Raw genomic sequence first — 18,469 nt, forward strand, 5'->3', positions numbered from 1 at the left:
TACGAAATTTTTCAACACATTAATCATATTAGGTTTTTTTTTTTTATTATTAAAATAAATTATAGATTGTTGAGCTACCGTGCTTAGCAAATCTTTATTCGATCATTTTGTTGAGCCAGATATTGAACCGAAGAATATATCTTTCTATTAACTTAAGTTTTTGGATAACTGATAATTTATTACAGAATATTTTTAGTTTAGACTTTTATGTCCTTTCGAATGGATAACTATATATTTAGTCCTTATTTATATGTAAGGCGTATAATCAAAAGGGTGAAATCCAAATATTCCCACTGATCCCCTCACAATCTTTTTCTAGAAAGAGCAGCATAAGACAACAATTTCCTCTTGGACCCCTTCGGAGGATAGTGATGATGCCACGCTGGAGGAGCCCTACAAGGAACATATGTGGTGAACCACCAGGGGTACTCGCAGTGGAAGTGACTAGAAATGAAGAACCACCAGCACTCCCCCGGCGGTCTCTGATCGGGAAGTCCATGGATGCAGTTTTGCCTCACATCAACAACTCCACTTTTTATCAGCTTCCTACACCGAGGTCCTACGACGGTAAAATAGTTATCGGAGAGCGAAAGATTCTGAAGATTCCCTAGGTCACACACCAACTCCGGCACCTGCCCGTACAGAAAGTTTCCGGCGAAGTTCAGCTGCTCAATCTTCTCTAGGCACCCCAACGACCACGGCAAGGGGCCGGTCAAGAAGTTGTTTCCGGCATCGAAAACTGTGGCGTTTCGTAGTAATCCTACTTCGTATGGAATACACCCACTTAAATGGTTGTTCAAGAATAACACTTCAATCAATGTTGCTGACGCATTTCCGATGCTTCGAGGGATTGGACCGGTGAATCTGTTGTTTGCAAATGTAAGATAGAGTACCGGGGTGTTGCCAAGGTTGTTGGGAAGTTTTTGCATGAAGTTGTTGTTGTTAATGAAGAGCACGATTAGAGGTTGCGTAAAGATTTGCGGTGGCACCTGTTCAAAATAAATTAAATGATTAAATTATTTTTAGTATAAATGATAATTTAATATGGTAGCTTTCGTTTACATGTTAGATTTTTGGAAAAACTTCATAAAGGATACCTGAAATATTACACGATTTAAAAAGATTTTTCCAAAAATTTTAAAACTTCTCAATTTCACCTATTGAATTTTCAATTTGATGCAAACTACTCTGTCTATTTTTGAACTTTAAAAGTGATAAAATGACCTTTTTAGCCTTGAAACTTTTATACAAATCCAAATTTATCCTTAATTTTAAATTGAATTTTTTTAAAAAAAAAAAAAAAAATTGAAGGGTAATTTAGTCTTTTTAGTGGTTTTAGTTAGGCTTTAACGGTAAAAATTGACAGAGTTCAGGGGATGAAATTGAGAGTATTTGAAATTTGTGGAGGTCTTCTCCAAACACATAATAGTTCAAAAATTCTAAGTGAAGTTATCCATAGATTTTTTTAAGGAAAAGTTTGAGATCCCATAAAAGAGAGTATTCCAATTTAAATTTATCTATTATTATAAATTTAAACTCTTAGGATAAGTAGTAATTTAATAGTACCGTTCCAGTAAAAGAGTTGAACCGGATGTCCAGGAACGAAAGGTTGTTCATGCCGAGCACGGCGGGTGGAAATGCGCCAAAAAATTTGTTGTTACTGATATCGAGCTCGTAGAAGTAAGGGAGGTTTGCGATTTTCGGGGAAACGGTGCCGGTGAAGTTGTTGGAGTTGGCATGGAAGAAAGCAAGATCAGGAAGTTGATCGATGAAACCGTCGAGAGTTGGGGCGGCGAGTTGATAGCCGTTGAAATCGATGGCGGCGAGGGCTTTGGCGGTGTCATTGTCTGGTGGGGTGTCACAGTAGAAGCCCGTGTAGTTGCATATGTCTGAGCCAACCCATGTTTGGGTGATTCCCAGGGGATCTGAAGTGATTGTTATCTTGAATTTTTGGATCACCGGGTAGACGGCGGCGAGTCTTTGGTCTACGAAGGTTAGATTTTCTATTGGAGGTGATTGAGGTGGCTGGCATCCACACTCAGTGCAGATTACAGAGAGGAGACATGGGAAGATGATGAGGAGGGTGATTAAGCATTTGATTATAAGTACTGGAGTAATGCTTCCTATTTGAATATTCATGATGGCAAACAAAGAGAGAGAGAGAGAGAGAGAGATTAGAAGAGAGATGGTGATTAAAGAATCTTGATCCTTGTTTTATAGCGGTTGTTGAAGCCTATCTAGCTTGTAAAGCAAGCATCTGCACATGCGATTCCTTTTCTCCTTAGTGGATTTGTAAACTTCACTATCATTATTCATTACAAGAGATGGTGATTAAAGAAATTTTGACAACACTTTGAGATAGTGGCCAGTTTAATGTGGTTATTGCGGTCCCGATCGCAGTGGTGGATTGAAACCTTCACAATGCTTATGATTCTCCGTGCTTTTCAGAGGCACTACATGAGAAATTAATAGAAAACAACTTATTTGAATCTTTGGTTCTATAAAATGCCACCAATATTTTTCACAGTTTCTTTTAGTAAGATATTAAGGTCAAACTATTGTCTTCCTTGTTAGAATATTAATTTAATGAATAAATTCATACTTTATTATTAACTTCAATGAAAATTTCTTAACATAGGTTATGAGTTCTCTCTCTATGAGAGAGAGAGAAAGAGGGTTTCGAGTGGAATTCATGTTGATTCAGTGCTTCTGGTGGATCCTGTTGAATCTGGTTTCAAAAGGGATTGGTATATTAGCACTAGTACGTCCTAATAAAATGAAAGATACGACTAATTTGGTAAAGGAAGCCAAATTTTCGATAAGAATCAAGGACTTGATCTGACTGTGAGGTGGAAGAGGAAGAATCATTTTAAAATTTTAAGTCTTTTAGTTGTTAGTTATTTTTATATTTTTGTAATTTTTAATATTACTCATTGTCTCGTATCAGTTTTTTATTGAGTTGACGTGGACTTTTATCAATTTTATAGACAAATTTTATATGGAAGTACTATTTCTGTTTTTAACTATAAGCAAGATACCTCTCCTCAGTACGAATTAAAACAAAAATAAAAAAATAAAGTTGCAAAACCTCGTATACTAAAAAAGATTGTTTAACCCTTGAAAATATGATAAAGGATACCTCTACAATAGTCAAAGGAGGGAAAAGGTCTCATAAAAAATTAAAGAAGGCACGTGACCTCTTAGCTTAATCCAACCAATCATACTTAGACACATCGGTGATAAGGATTCGGCTTACGGTATGTATGTTGTAGTTTAATCAACAGTCAAGATTGAATTTCTCAAAATATCTCTTATTTTCTCTCTCTTATTAAAAGCTTCTAAAATTAAGTCAACTTCAAAATTCAATCTTGATTGTTGATTAAACTACATGCTGTTATTAAAATAACAGCATGTAAGCTGGATCTCGGTGAGAATTGGTAGTGTTCAATCACTCTCTCTCTAGAGTCTTTGGCCATTAATGCCTCTATCAGGTGTAACCTGGTCGAAACTAATTGACTAAAAAATAACTTGGAGTGTCATCCGTAGTGTCTCTCAAATTAATTAATTAATAATTAACTTGAAATTCTATAGAATAAATGCAACATAAATGTAACATCAGTTTGAGCTAAAAAGCTAATTACCTCGCTGTCTTTTTCTTTTCTCATCATCAATATAAACTAGAGCCTCCAAAATACTTTAACCTTGGAGCTAGATACACAAGTCACTCAGGAATAAGACATCGTACAAAAAACACACACACACACATAAATCTGTCTCTACGAGACTCTGCTTGGCAACTTCAAACCTTTGCAATTACCTATGGGTTGTTTGAACAATATATAATTTTGAATAAAGTTAAAAAATTTTGAGTTGAATTGAGTGTTAGTTGTGTCAAAAAAAATAAAAAATAAAAAATAAAATTGAGAAGAATTTGGAAGAATGGTCGTCTTCCCAAACAAGCCCCTAGTGTTTACTTTCTGAGAACTATCACCTGCTAGTCTATTTTACAGGTGGAAAAAACAAAAGTATAAGTCAACGGCTTAGAAAGTAAACATAGTGCCATAGAAACTTATCTTTTTAATTTTGGAAAAGATTTGTTGTAATTCAAGCTTTTGTGGTCATCACTGATCAGCTTCCATGACATTACAAAGATGATCATGATTGATTGCTACGTACACATTTTCTAGATATAAAGAATAATCCATTGAATTGAAGCAGATTGTGAAGAATTCTTGCAGGTTCACATTTAATTATGAGCCACAAATGGTCTCCAAAATGATGGTTCCTAGGGCCCTTCAGTTTGCACTTGATGATCATTGACAACCGTTCATATTTCTAAAGGAATTATAAATCGCCTTCGTCTGCCATTAGAGGGAGAATGATGCGCACGCCAAGAGCTAGTGGGAAACCACGTCAACAATGTGGCCTCTAGCTGGTTCATCATCCGCATGTCATTTTAAGCCTCTCATGACAGCCTGCAATTTCCTCATTTCATTTAGTTATTATGGGTGTCCTTCTGTTCATCTAACAGCTAGAAGTGGCGTAGATTTTGACCTAATTTTTCTCCTCCACCCAATTTAATGTGTTTGGTGGGAAGATCAAACACACAATAATGTCTTCAAAACCTATGTTGGATGGATATATAGATTGCTCCAACCTTGACATGACATAATTTATTTATTTAATAAATTTAAAATAAAATAATGGTTATATAATTAATTTCACAAAAGCAAATGTAGATTTTTCTTTCTTTCTTTCTATCTTTTTTTTTTTTTTTAGATACTTTAATTATAAGGAATTATAGCTATACCTTAAGAGAAAGGATGAAAAAAAAAAAAAAAAAAAAAAAAAAAAAACAAACAAACAAAAAAACAAAAACTTGAAGCACTTGTGAGAAAAATAAAAACCCACCTAACTCAACCACTCTAAAAACAAAAAAAGATTATAATTTATACACTATGTTTGTGGGATGCATTATTTAACACTTATCAAAGCTTTTCTTCAACAAAGATACAAACCTGTATTTAATTAATATCCTAAAAAAAGTGATAGAAGTGTGGTGATCTACCAACTTTTATTTATTTGTTTTCCTAATTCTTTCAACAACGAGCCACACTTGTTAATGATTTTGAGCTTCTTCTTCTTCTTCTCTCTCTCTCTTTTTTTTTTTTTTTTTTTAATATATATATATATAGTGTTTGATTACTGATGGACCTACAAAATAAATTCCCATGAACAACTATTAGCAAAATGGGTAAAGTCCACTTAACCCCCTCAAACTACAACCCCAATGACAATCTACTCCTTAAACTATCAATTGCGACAATTTACCCCCCAAACTACCAAAATAATGACAATGTACCTCCTAGTGCTAGTAAAACGATGAAATTACCCTTATAGAATTTTCAATAAGACAAAAATGCCCTTAAAATTTGAAAAAAAAAATTAAACTTTAGTATTTTTGTTTTTATTTTAGTAGAGGTAATTTCGTCATTTTGTTAAAATTGGAAATACATCGTCATTGTTTTGGTAGTTTGGGGGGTAAATTGTCGCAATTGATGGTTTTGGGAGTAAATTGTCATTGCAGTGGTAGTTTGAAGGGGTTAAGTGGATTTTACCCTAACAGAATTGTTCAAAGAAATTTTGGGACTACTGGTGGGCCTAATTACTTACGGGCCTACAAACAAAATTTCCATGAATGATTATTAGCACCATTGCTTTAAAGAATTTGGAGACTACAAGAGGGCCTTGCTATCGACAGGCGTACAAACATAATTCCCATGAACAACTATCAGCCCAATCGTTCAAAGGAATTAGGGAACTATTGGAGGATCCCATTAACTGGCTTTTGGTGGTCACCTTCCAAAGGGCCAAGAAGCCCCGATGGTCAACAACCCAAACAACTAGCAAGTACCCAAGAGCACTCTTGCCAAAATGAAACGTCTAATAACTAATTCTTTCTTCTACTAGCTCAACTAGCTGCTTGCCTATGCCATGCGTCCATATTAGGGAGGGAATTTTTGTGTCAATAACAAAGTATCAACCTAAGTGCCGAAAACATCTTTAAGAGGTAGTTCAATCGACTGAGATCACGTCTAATAAAGTGGAGATCACTAGTTCGAATCCCCCTCCTTCCTCTTGTCCAAACATGTAAAAAAAAAAAGAATAAAAAAAACACCTAAGTGCCTAAAACATTAATATGGAAGGCGGAAGACCAACCTATATAAGGAAGGAGAGAGCACTCACCCAAGTACGCCTAATTTACTTTACTAAAACTTTATTAAAGATTTCTCTCGTTCTCATCAACTTACTTGAGAGTCGAAATGGTCTCACCGGATCCAACCCTTGCGAACCCTTCTAACCTCTTCTCTCACTTATAGACTCTCTCTAGTGAATGACATGTGGTCACATTAATTTCAAATAAATGATAGTAAAAATCAAGGTAGAAGGAAGAAATGTTGTGGCTGTATATTTTCAAATCAAGGCACATAGAATTTTTTTTGAAATTCTTATAATGTTTTTAGGGAAATTCCCTAGAATTAACACCCAATTCCATAAACTAAATATTTTATTAATGTCTTCACCCTAAATTACCAAAATTTTTCAATATAACCCCTTTTGTCTAAAAAAGACAAAAAATGATCATAAAAGTTTTTCAATAAGACAAAATACCCCCTATAAATTCCAAAAAAAAAAAAAGTTTAGTAACACGAAAGCTTTTACAATATAAAATGGTTTAATTTTACATGATAAGAGTTCTCTTCCGAACGAATAACGATTAACGATGTTGGGCTGGAGATCAAAAGATTGACATTTTTGTTCAAAATCAGCTTGTATTCCATTAATTTTATCATAATGTTGATGCAGATTTTTGGACACTCAGACTGGCAATGGCCAATGGGTCTCGAGCAAAACAACGAAAGATTTACTGGGTGACACTGATTAGTAGGGAGCCGACGAGGAACCTCTCATGTTTAAATTAGTAAAAAGAGAACGTGAGAGTGTACATGGAGTATACCCTTTTTTTATGGGAGAGGCTCCTTGCTCGGCATATTAGCATTGATATCAATGGGGTGTTATTTTCCTGGTAGGGTGTATTAATGGCCATGATGGTGTATAGTTTCAAAGTGGAGAAGATCTCAAGAGTGATTTGATTTGTTTTCCTTAGATGGAGAAGAACAGAGTAAGATGAACTTCTGTCTCATCCTGCATCATTCTTCCCTGCTTTGACAAAACTTGACCTCGAGTTTTCAATTGTTTTCTTCCTGCATCATTCTAATTTTCTTCTCTCTTGTTTTGGTAGTGAGACATACCAAATTTCTCTTCTCTTTGGATTGTGTGTCTCAGTTCCTTTCTTTTTCCCTTATATTATGTGCTTCTTCTCCAAAATTAATGCAAGACATAGGGAATTTGGGAGAAGAAGAACAAAGTAAGGGGCAAAAGAAAGGGATTGAGTCACACATTCCAAAGAGAATGTGAATTTGATGAAGTCACACCACTGAAATGAGGAAGAAGAAGGGTAACACCTCAAAAGAATATATTCTATTTATTCATCAATTATAATTTGTTTTCATTGGAGCACAAATTACGATACTATCTCGTCGCGAACTTGATCTTTTTACACTCACACATGTAATTAACACATGCATACACTGGCCAATAGCCAAAAAGTATATGGTTGACACATCCATACCATGACCAATCGCCAACAAACTATCACTTCTTTAATAAAGCTTAAAAGCATTTCCATCGGACTCTTTAAAATTTATCTAAATTTAACTTTGAAAAATGTACTTTTTTTTTTAATTTAACTCGCCACTTTTCAAAATTATCAAATATCAAACTCTCTAAATATTTTTCTACTTTAACTAAATATTATTTTTTTTTATTAATATATGTATCTACCAGAAAATTCACTTACTTTGATTCGATGTGAGAGATTTACCAAAATGTCACCCCAACAACTAAAATAATATTAAAAAATAAATGACTTTTGCTTTTGGTGTCTTTATCTTTGGAGAAGAGTTAAAACAAATGTTAAATTTAACTTTGGATAAAGAGTTAGATAAATGATATATATATATTTTTTTTGTGGATTTTGTTAAAAATATAGAAAACCACAATATATGTAAAGGGAGAAAAGGAGAGAAGGGATTGCTTTGTTCTGCCGACTTTTTGCCTTGGCAAGCCGGCCACTGCCGGGAACCAGCCATGTGAATTGGGACCAAAAAGTCTATAAATGTGAACCACATGAAAGGAAAACATGAAAAAGAGAAAGGAGGAAAAGTCGTGTTGATGTTACCTGAACTCATTTTAATGCTTAATTTCGTATTCAACATTTTCTAAACGTACGTACGTAGGATCATGTTTTTGATTATTGAAGAAGAAAGAGTAATTTCTTTTTCTTTTTTAGGAACAAATGCAAAATGCAAAATGAAAAACTAACAGAATTCGTACCAAGAAAGTTATTTATCATATTCTATAAGACCAACTCTCATTCTATATTGGGTTGATGTAATAATTTTTTTTCAAAAAAAAAAAAAGCTACTGATATGAAAAATAGGAAAAAATAAAAATAAAAATCTTTCGGGTGCCTTACAGCACTAGCAAATTTCTACCATGAGTCGCAACAAACCTGTATTGTTGGCAGAACATTTCCGTATCAGATTCTCTATGAGACTATGGAATGGATTGGTGTATAGATAGTGATATTTTGTTGTTCTTTGATTTGGTTTGAAATTTTCTTCTTTTGTAATGTTACGGTTTTTTTTTTTTTTTTTTTTTTCAAAAAAGAAGTTAGAGACCCAAAGGTGCATGTCATAGCACTATATATGCACAATAGAGACTTATATATAAGAGCATTCATAGTAGCTTCTTTTTTATTTTTTATTAATTTAGTGAACAAAATTACTTTTTGCTTCTCTATCTAAATACACTCAACAAATAGTTTCCTTTGTTTTTCTCTATACCATTAAACTATTATTTATTTATAAAATACAAGTTATCTACCTATTCTCACTTTTTTTTTTAACTAAATTCCAGCACAGTTCCTAATAAAAGGCAAAAAGATGAGACATGAGAGAGAACTATTTTGGATTAAGATAATGGATAGGGAAGCTAAGTGCTACCCAATGTTTAGGGAAGCAATAGGATGATCAGAAAACCGCCTAGGTCGGTTGTGTTTAGCAATTTTAAAGATTGATGAAAATAGTTAATAACCGGATAATTGCTAATCGGTTTTAATATATATATTAAAAATAATAATATATATATATATGGTCAAGGATCAAGTCGTTTGATGTACTATTTATTGTTTACATGACAATTATAGCTTGAAGTTGGAAGGGAAAACTAAAATGATATGGTACGTTCCTCTCTTTTATCCACATCTTTTTGTAAGTACAAATTAGTACACATTGAAATGTAAGTTTATACCATAAATTATCTCTCAGGTTTATGTTCATTGATGCATAAACATCATTTTGCATTAATCGTTCAATGTTTTGCTAGATTGCTGGTATAAAATGGTACGCCAACGTATCATACAGTTGCAATGTATGTATATATGTTTACGATGTTTTTCATACAATTGAAGAACCTTTTGGTTGTACGTTTTAGTGAATACAAGGATGCCTTTCTTTTCAAAATCATTATATATAGATGAATAGAATATCTATGACCAAGGAGGGAGGCATGCATGTTATATATGATTATACGAGTCCATCAAGTATAATTAGTGCATAATTAGTTTGCACTTTTATGAATCTTTCGAACTTTTTATGAGGAAGAGAACGGAATAATGGAGACAATGTCAAAAATTAGATCTGTGATCTTCTAGTCAAGTAACTGGGAGGAATGTTGTAGTGCCAAAATCACACCAATTTAATCTTCTTAATTCTAAAGTGAAGTCATTGAGGCTGAAATCTAAAGATGGCTAAAGAAACTTCAAGCATTGCTGCAAGGGCCTCTCCATTTAAAGTGTTTTTAGTAACATTGTAGTATACTCAATGTTTAACGAAGTTGTTGAATGTGATCTTTAAAAGTGTTTTTTTTTTTTTTTTTTTTTTTTTTTTATGTATTTAAGAAAGATAAGAGATTATATTTAAGAAAGTTGGTGTGAATTGTCACTGTTGTGAATGCATGTTTGTGGCCTATGGAGCCTTGTGGCCCTGTGGCTTTGTGCACACGTTGCAGCATCCTTTAAAGCTTTCCGTGGGATGTCTGAGATATAGAGGACTTTTGGGTGACCAAACTTTTTAGTCCATTTATTAGACCTATCCGGAAAAGTGGGATTGCTGGGAAGTTGGAACTACCCATTTTCCCAGACAAGATGATTAGGACCAAAACCTTAGTCCTAAAATTAACAGGGTAATTATAGGGTGGCCGAAACCACCCCCAGCCCCTTGGGGTGGTCCGGTCACCCCAAATGCACCCGATCCCTCTCTTTTTTTTTTTTTTTTTCTTTTTTTGGCCAAGGGGGTGGCTGGAACACCACCCCTTTCTCCTCATTTTTTCTTCTTTTTTTTTTTTAATATTTTGTTTTTTTTAAAAAAAAAATTAAGCAAAAAGTCAATTTTTGCTGTTGACACTGTAGCTGGAACAGCACTGTTCCAGCTACAGTGCCAGCCCAGCCTGTTGCCAAACATAGCCCAATGACAGCCGTGTCCCAAACCTCAGCTGTCAGCCTATTAATGCTTTGTCCAGAGCATGACAGAGACAGAGAGAAAAGGTGTAAGATGCTTTCTATTTCATTCATTTAATTGGGGAAAAATTGTGGTTTACCTCTAGAAAATTTTATGAGTTTTTCAATTTTAATCTCAAAATTTAAAAATTGATAATTTATTCTCTTAAAGTTTCAAAAATTAATAATTTAAACTTTTCGTTTAAATGGACGAAAATCTATAAAATTACATTATTACCCTCAAGCTTTTTTTAAAAATTTTTTTTATCTAATTTAACGGAAATTAGTAACGAAAGGTTTAAATTGCTAATTTTTCAAACTTCAGGAAGGTAGATTGTCAATTTTTAAACTTTAGAATTGAAATTAAAAAACTCTTAAAACTTCATAAGAGTAAACTGCATTTTCCCCTTTAATGTATTTAAGAAAGAAAACAAAATATCATCCAAAAAAAATTCTTTTGAAAAAAAAAAAAAAACAAACAATATTATCCTAGCTACCTCACCTGTCAACAAATGCAATGACCCAAAAAAATAAAATAAAAATAAAATAAAAATAAAGTACATGGAGCGTAAAAGAAGAAAAAATTTGAAAGGAGGTCTGGAACATCTTTCCATGCATGGTCGTCCCATTTTCTCACCAGTCATCGTGGGCTTCTGTCCTTGTCTTTCTCTTTCACCACTTCACTTTCTTCTTATCCTATCAACAACGCAATGTTATGGAAGAAAAAGAATCACTTGACAATAAGGAAGGGAGCAGTAATGGTTTACCAGTGCACCGACAATCTTCCGTACACACAACAGTATATGAATTGGCAGCTTCTGGGGTTGCCAAATTAGAACGCATTTGTCTGAACCTAACCTTTTGATTAGTAATGAAAATCTAAAACCTTTGGATTTATAGAAAAAAAAAAACAAACTATGTACTTCTCAACAAACTCAAAGGTTTGTCTTCATTCAAAATTAACCTAGTTTTTTAAATTATTGTTAATCTCACTTGACCGGTTGACTTCCAAACAAATTCAAGATTTAAAGATAATTTTTTCAAGCATAATCCTTGAATAATAAACCCCTTTAAATAGAGGAGGAATTCGGATTGATTACAAAGAGAATTTAATATTTATCACAACTCTTGCTAGAGCAAAGAATGCCTTATTCATGACTTAATCAATATATAAAGACAACAACAGAAATATGTAAAATATATTACAAATAGAGCTTGAAAATCACAGCCTATGCGGGTTAAGAGCGCCATAGGAAAGTGGTGAAGGAGCTGGAATATTATTCGTTGGTCGATGAGAAGACGAAGCAAGAGGAGCTGAATAATGCTTATTCTTACAAGGAATGATATTTAGTGACTCGGCATTGTGACACGTCTGGTACTTGGGCTTATTGGCGAAGTATGTATCACATTCAACAATTCGTCTCTGATTTGGGAGGTATGTGATGCAATTGTTTCTTATATCAAGAACTTTTCTGTCGATCAATTTTCTGCATTCAGGGCCCACCTGGGTGAAATAGTTGTTTGATAAATTGAAGACGTTTAGATTAGGCAGCTTGCAGATTGGCTCCGGGACGGTCCCATAGAACTGGTTGTGAGCCAGATTAAGCACCTCTATTTTAAACAGGCACTGAAACGAGAGGGGAATTGGACCCGTCAAGCAATTGATGCTGACGTCGAAAACGGTGGCGTTTTCCAGGTACCCAATCTCGAATGGCAAGCACCCTGTGAGCTTGTTGTTGAGGAAGAGCACCTCTAGGAGGGTTTTCTTTGCTTGGCCAATGCTTGGTGGGATTGGGCCGGAGAAGTTGTTGTTGGCAAAAGTGAGATAGAGGGCTGGCGTAGAGCCGAGATTATCGGGAAGGTTTTGCACAAATTTGTTGTTGTTGATGAAGATTACGTCCACGTCTAGCAGGAACACTTGGGGTGGGACCATGCCGGACAAAAAGTTAAAGCGGAGATCCAAGAAGGTGAGATTTTTGGCACCAAGAACTTCCATTGGGAACTGGCCGGATAACTTGTTGTTGCTGAGATCTAGCTCGTAGAAGTATTGAAGATTGGAGATCCCCTTGGGGATGTCACCGGTGAAATTGTTGGAGTTTGCGTGGAAAACGGTTATGTCGGTTAAGTGTTCAATGAACCCAGAGAGAGGGAGGAGGCCGTCCTTGCCACCAAACTGAAAGCCGTTGAAGTCAACCCCAGCAACTGCTTGTTCATTGTTGCCGGTCGGATACTTGGCGCAGAAGAAGCCCTTGTAATTGCATACATTTTTGTCTTCTTTCTTCCATGTTTTCAAAATGTTTTTTGGGTCAAGGAAGATCTTTGTTTTGAACTCTTGAACTATGGGGTAGAGTTTTAGAACTCGAGTCAAATTCACACATGGAGGTGGAGGTGGAGGTGGAGGTGGAGGAGGAGGGAGTGGCGTGGGGCACCCAGGTTCAGGAGGGGGAGGGGGTGGTGGTATTGGTGGGGAGCATTGAGGTTTAGGAGGTGGTGGGGGGGGAGGTGGTGGTGGTGGCGGTGGTGGTGGTGGTGGTGGTGGTGGGCATTCAGGTTTAGGAGGGGGAGGGGAAGGGGGAAGATGACAATTTTTATTTGCAGGACAATAGCTACCACCACCTTTATCTATTTGCAATGCTTCCCTGTTGGAGCTGATAGCTGGATCACCAGCACCCAACCCATAGAACAAGCACAAATGAAGCAAGAAAGTTGAGAGGAAAAGGAGAGCAAAAACAGAGATGGTGCCCATTACTTCTCTGTGCACACAGGGTCCCTTCTTGCGCGAAGTAGATAGAACTAATTAAGGGGAAGTTATATAGACGATGCCTGCGGTAATAATAAAAAAATTTAATTTTTTTTTTTTAAAAAAAAATAGAAGAATAAAGAAAAAAAATAAAAGAAGTAACTACACTTTAAACCCTTAAATTACCACTCGATTTGATAAATCTCTCAAAACTTCAAAACTACTCAATTTGGACCACTGACTTTTAATTGCAATCAATTTGAACAATTTGCTCAATTTTTGTCGTTAAAAATTTTAAAAAGACAAAATTATTTTTCAATTTTTTTTTTAGTAAAAAATAAAAAATAGAAAAAAAATTTGAATTAAAAAAGGTCTAAAGGTGGCCAACCGATCACCTTTTGATATATTTTTTAAAATTTTAATTTGAAATTAAGGATACATTTAAAATTTTATAAAAAAGTTGGGTATAAATATTATTGTCTCATTTTTAATGTTTAGAATCTGACGGATGAATTCAAATTGATTGCAATTGAAAATTTAATAGTTCAAATTAATAGATTTTAAAATTTAAATATTTTCGGATCGAGTGAAAATTTTGAAGTTTAAACTGAAAGTTAAAAAAAAAAAAAAGAAGACGGTCAAGATTCAACAAATGAAAAACGACAAAGCAAATGGTCATTCCTTGACTGTTCTGTTCCCAACTAAACCAAATCTTTAATGTCTTCTAAACTCGATCAAAGGGAGGCAGTGGGTGTGGGTTTTGGTTGCATTGGTGAGTTCAGCTCCGAAAATGGGAAGTGGGTCTTCGTGTAATGGGGATGATGAAGAAAGGAAGACTTTGTTGCTAAGCAAAATTTTATGAAGAAAGGAACAGACAACAATGTCATAAATGTTTGTCCCCTGTTGGACCGATGGAACAGATCCGTTCGCTTTCGATTGAAATTAAGGAGGGTTTATTTAGTGGAAAATAATGAATAATATTATTTTAATATTAAAATTAAAAGTTAAATTTATAATATTATTCTTCATTTTACGCTAAATAAATTCTCACCATTTCATTTCCTATTCCGATTAGACGTTGCTCCACTCTAACTTTAAGTTGAAGAGAGAATTATCGGATCAACAGTTCGATCTATTTGCCACTGATTAATTCCTTGCATTATATTTTGTTTGTTTTAAAACTTTTTGGTCTTAAAAATGTTCTCGAATTTTGTCCCGTTTGGCAATGGACCGGCCAAAGTGACATAGCTAAAAAAATTGGTAATAATAATTATAATTGATGTATCGAAAAGATAAATAATATATATATTAAAACAATTTTTTTTTTTTTTCACTATTTTATTAAAAATATTATAAAATTTTGGAAAAAATGCAGTTTACTCCTTAAGTTTTAGGGGTTTTTGAATTTTAACCATAAAGTTCAAAAATTGGCAATCTATCCCCCTGAAGTTTGAAAAATCGGCAATTTAAACTTTCCGTTTAATTTTTCCGTTAAATTGAAAGGAAAATTTAAGAAAAAAAAAACATGAGGGTAATGATGTAATTTCATAGATTTCCGTCTATTTTGATGAAAAAATTAAACGGATGGTTTAAATTGTCAATTTTTGAAACTTCAGGAGGTAGATTGTCAATTTTTGAACTTCGAGGTTAAAATTGAAAAACTCTTGAGACTTCGGGGGGTAAACTGCATTTTGCCCTAAAATTTTATATACTTTATATTAAATCATTCATTTGGAAACCAAAAATTACATACCCGGCCGAGAGATATTGCCACGAAAAAAAAAAAATTGACTCGTAAGTCGTTGCCTTCCAGCTTTTCTCTTACAAAGAGCGGAAAAGCAAAAAAGCTCTCTTGGGGATTCTCTTCAACTTTATTCTCTTTCTCTCTGAGTCTTTTACTTTTTCTTCCTTGTTTCATTTTCCACGGTGTTTCTTGTTTGTGACTACTGGGAAAAAGCATGGATTTGGCATGAGGCTTGAATTACAACAAAAATATAAGCAGGGGCAGAACCAGAAGTTTGAGTGAAGGGGGTCGGACCAAAAAAAAAAAAAAATTTAAGGAGAAAAAAATCATTTTTTAAGAGTCTATCTCATAAAAAATATAATTTTAGATGAATGTTTAAATTTTTAAGAAACTTAAGTCCCTAATCCTTGTGCTAAGTCTACCTCATTCTTTAACTTTGAGGGGACAAAATAGTAATATGAAGGGATAAAAAGTGAAATATGAGGGGTAATAGTCGACTTTTGAAGGAATTTTTAAAAAAATTTGGGGGACGATCATAGACGTAGGTCCACCCTTGAATATAAGAGAACTAATTATATTAACCAAGCCAAACGTACACACAACCGAGCAATCACGATGAGCTATTCAATTTTTATTTTTTATTTTTTTTTAATTTAACTTTAAAAATTTACTTTAATTGATTTTAGTTAGTTATTTTTCAAAACCACTAAATATTATAGTTTTTTTTTTTAAATATTTCTTTACTTTAACTAAATATTTTATTTTATTGATGAAATCAAATTTTGGACTCTTTGCATTAAAAATCTACTTTCATCTAGAGAAAATAAAAAGAAGTATGAAAGACAAAAAACATTAAAAAATAAATAATTTGTATTTTTGAACTCTTTACATTTAGAGAACAAGTGTGACAAGAATTAATTGGGGAAAATTAACTTTACCTTCTCAAGTTTCAAGAGTTTTTTAATTTGAACCCCAAAGTTTAAAAATTGGCAATGTACCCTCTTAATGTTTCAAAAATTTTCAATTCAGACCCTCCGTTACTAATTTCCATCTAATTTGACGAAAATTAAAAAAAAAAAAAGCATTGAAGGTAATTACGTAATTTCATAAATTTTCGTCCAATTTGACAGAAATTAGTAACGGAAGGTCTGAATTAAAATTTTTTGAAATATTAGGAAGGTATATTGCCAATTTTTAAATATTAGGGTTCGAATTGAAAAACCTCTGAAACTTGAGGGGGTAAAGTTAATTTAACCCGAATTAATTTAAAGAGTTTGCTAAATGGTGCATTTTGTGAGTTTGGTTAAATTTTTAGGGACAAATTAGAAATATAGAGTTCTGTTGTGAATAATGAATATAGGCCTTATATATATATATAGCTTGAGTTTATCATAAACATTTTGCCATTCCTTCTTCCTTGAACTTGAAGTGGCTTAACTTCCTTTTTCTGCAATGAAGTAATCTAAAATGATGGATCAATTTTGGAAAATGTGAAAATGGAGCCAATTATTGACACACAAATTAAGAATGATCAACGTACTCCTCATGAATAATCACTTGGCCAACCTTATGATTTATGATCGATATCTCATGAATACATTTTCGCAGTACACTGCATGCATGGACTGACAATAGTCATCAGTACTAGCTATGTACACTACAAGACTTGGCATCTGCTGGAGATCGATCGATGCAAATTTACAATGAATATTCATGACTTAATTAATGATCAATATATATAATAAGTAAAGACATCGCACAAAAAAATTCATATGCAAATATATATATATATATATATATATATATATATATATATTACAAAAGTCCCATTAATCACAGCCTATTTATGCGGCGTAAGAGCTCCATAGGAAACTAGTGTTGCAGAAGGTTCAATATTGGCAGGACGATGGGCCGGATTGCATGGAATTTGAGTTAGAAACTTCTCGTTGGCGCACTTGTGGGGCTTAGAGAAAAAAGCAGCACATTCTGCTTTTGTTCTCTGATTTGGAAGGTCTTTAATGCAATTCTTTGTCGTATTAACAACCTTTGTAGCGATCAATTTCCTGCATTCAGGGCCAACCTCTGTGAAATAGTTGTTTGATAAATCCAACGACTGTAGATTTGGGTGCTTGCAAATTGCATCCGGGATCGACCCATAGAAGTTGTTCCGAGCCAGGTTAAGCACCTCAATGCTATACAAGCACTGAAACGATTGGGGTATGGGGCCCGTCAAGTAATTAAAACTCGCATCGAAAACGGTGGCGTTTTGCAGGTACCCAATCTCAAATGGCAAGCACCCTGTAAGCTTGTTGTTCAAGAGCAGCACCTCCTGGAGGTTCTTAGATCTGCCGATGCTTCGTGGGATTTCCCCTGTGAACTTGTTGTTGGCGAAAGTGACATAAATGGCAGGCGTGGAGCCTAGATTGTCAGGGAGCTTTTGCTCAAAATAGTTGTCGTTGATGAAGAACACGTCCACGTCAAGCAAGAACACTTGGGGTGGAACGGCGCCGTTCAAAGCGTTATACCGGAGGTCCAAGAAGGTCAGCTGTTTGGCGCCAAACACTTGCGTTGGGAACTGGCCGGATAACTTGTTGTTGCTGAGGTCTAGCTCGAAAAAGTATGGGATGGTGGAGATCTGCCAGGGGATGTCGGTGAAGTTGTTGGAGTTGGCGTGGAAAGTTGTTATGTCGGTTAACTTTTCAATGAACCCAGAGAGAGGGAGCTTGCCGTCCTTACCGGCAAACCCAAAGCCGTTGAAGTCTACTCCGGCAACCGTTGTCAGGTTGTCGGTCGGAAAAAGGTCGCAGAAGAATCCCTTGTAATTGCACACGTTTTTGTCATTGGGATTCCATGTTTTCAAAATGCCTGTCGGGTCAGAGGTGATTCTAGTCTTGAACTCTTGAATTACGGGGTAGAATTTCAATACTCGAGGGCTAATTTTCCCTCCTGCTGGAGGTCTAGCAGCAGCCACGCCGTGGGACAAGCACAGATGAAGCAAGAGAGTTGACAACAAAAGAGAAACAAAGAAAGAGGTGGTGCCCATGATTTTACTTCTCTGTGAACACAACCTCTTTCTATGAGATTATGGATGGAATTGTAAGGGGAAGTTATATATATATATATATATATATATATATAGAGAGAGAGAGAGAGAGAGAGAGAGAGAGAGGGGAAGGTGCGTAGATTACTCGAAGAAAAGGTCGAAGATGACGACAATATATATCCTTTCCCTCACTTTCGGAGAGAGACAATTTCGTTGCTCCTCGTATATTTACAGTAAACGATAGTTCATAAATAATAATGC

General features: G+C 34.6%; 1 protein-coding gene and 2 pseudogenes across 1 annotated transcript; all 3 read right to left on the reverse strand.

Annotated features, from left to right (window-relative positions):
• Positions 1 to 302: 302 nt before the first annotated feature.
• On the reverse strand, positions 303 to 2,139 carry LOC132177215 (uncharacterized protein At4g06744-like). Its single transcript, XM_059589466.2, has 2 exons — positions 1,567 to 2,139; positions 303 to 989 (listed from the first exon to the last, which is right to left on the reverse strand). The coding sequence occupies exons 1-2, from the start codon at positions 2,137 to 2,139 to the stop codon at positions 303 to 305; spliced, it is 1,260 nt and encodes a 419-aa protein (XP_059445449.2).
• A 9,634-nt stretch (positions 2,140 to 11,773) lies between these two features.
• LOC132178882 (uncharacterized protein At4g06744 pseudogene) lies at positions 11,774 to 13,441 on the reverse strand (annotated as a pseudogene).
• A 3,555-nt stretch (positions 13,442 to 16,996) lies between these two features.
• On the reverse strand, positions 16,997 to 18,217 carry LOC132179765 (uncharacterized protein At4g06744 pseudogene; annotated as a pseudogene).
• Between the last annotated feature and the right edge of the window lie 252 nt (positions 18,218 to 18,469).

The sequence above is a fragment of the Corylus avellana genome, chromosome 4 (assembly GCF_965113065.1).
Source record: "Corylus avellana chromosome 4, dhCorAvel1.hap1.2, whole genome shotgun sequence".
In the NCBI taxonomy this organism is placed as follows: domain Eukaryota; kingdom Viridiplantae; phylum Streptophyta; class Magnoliopsida; order Fagales; family Betulaceae; genus Corylus; species Corylus avellana.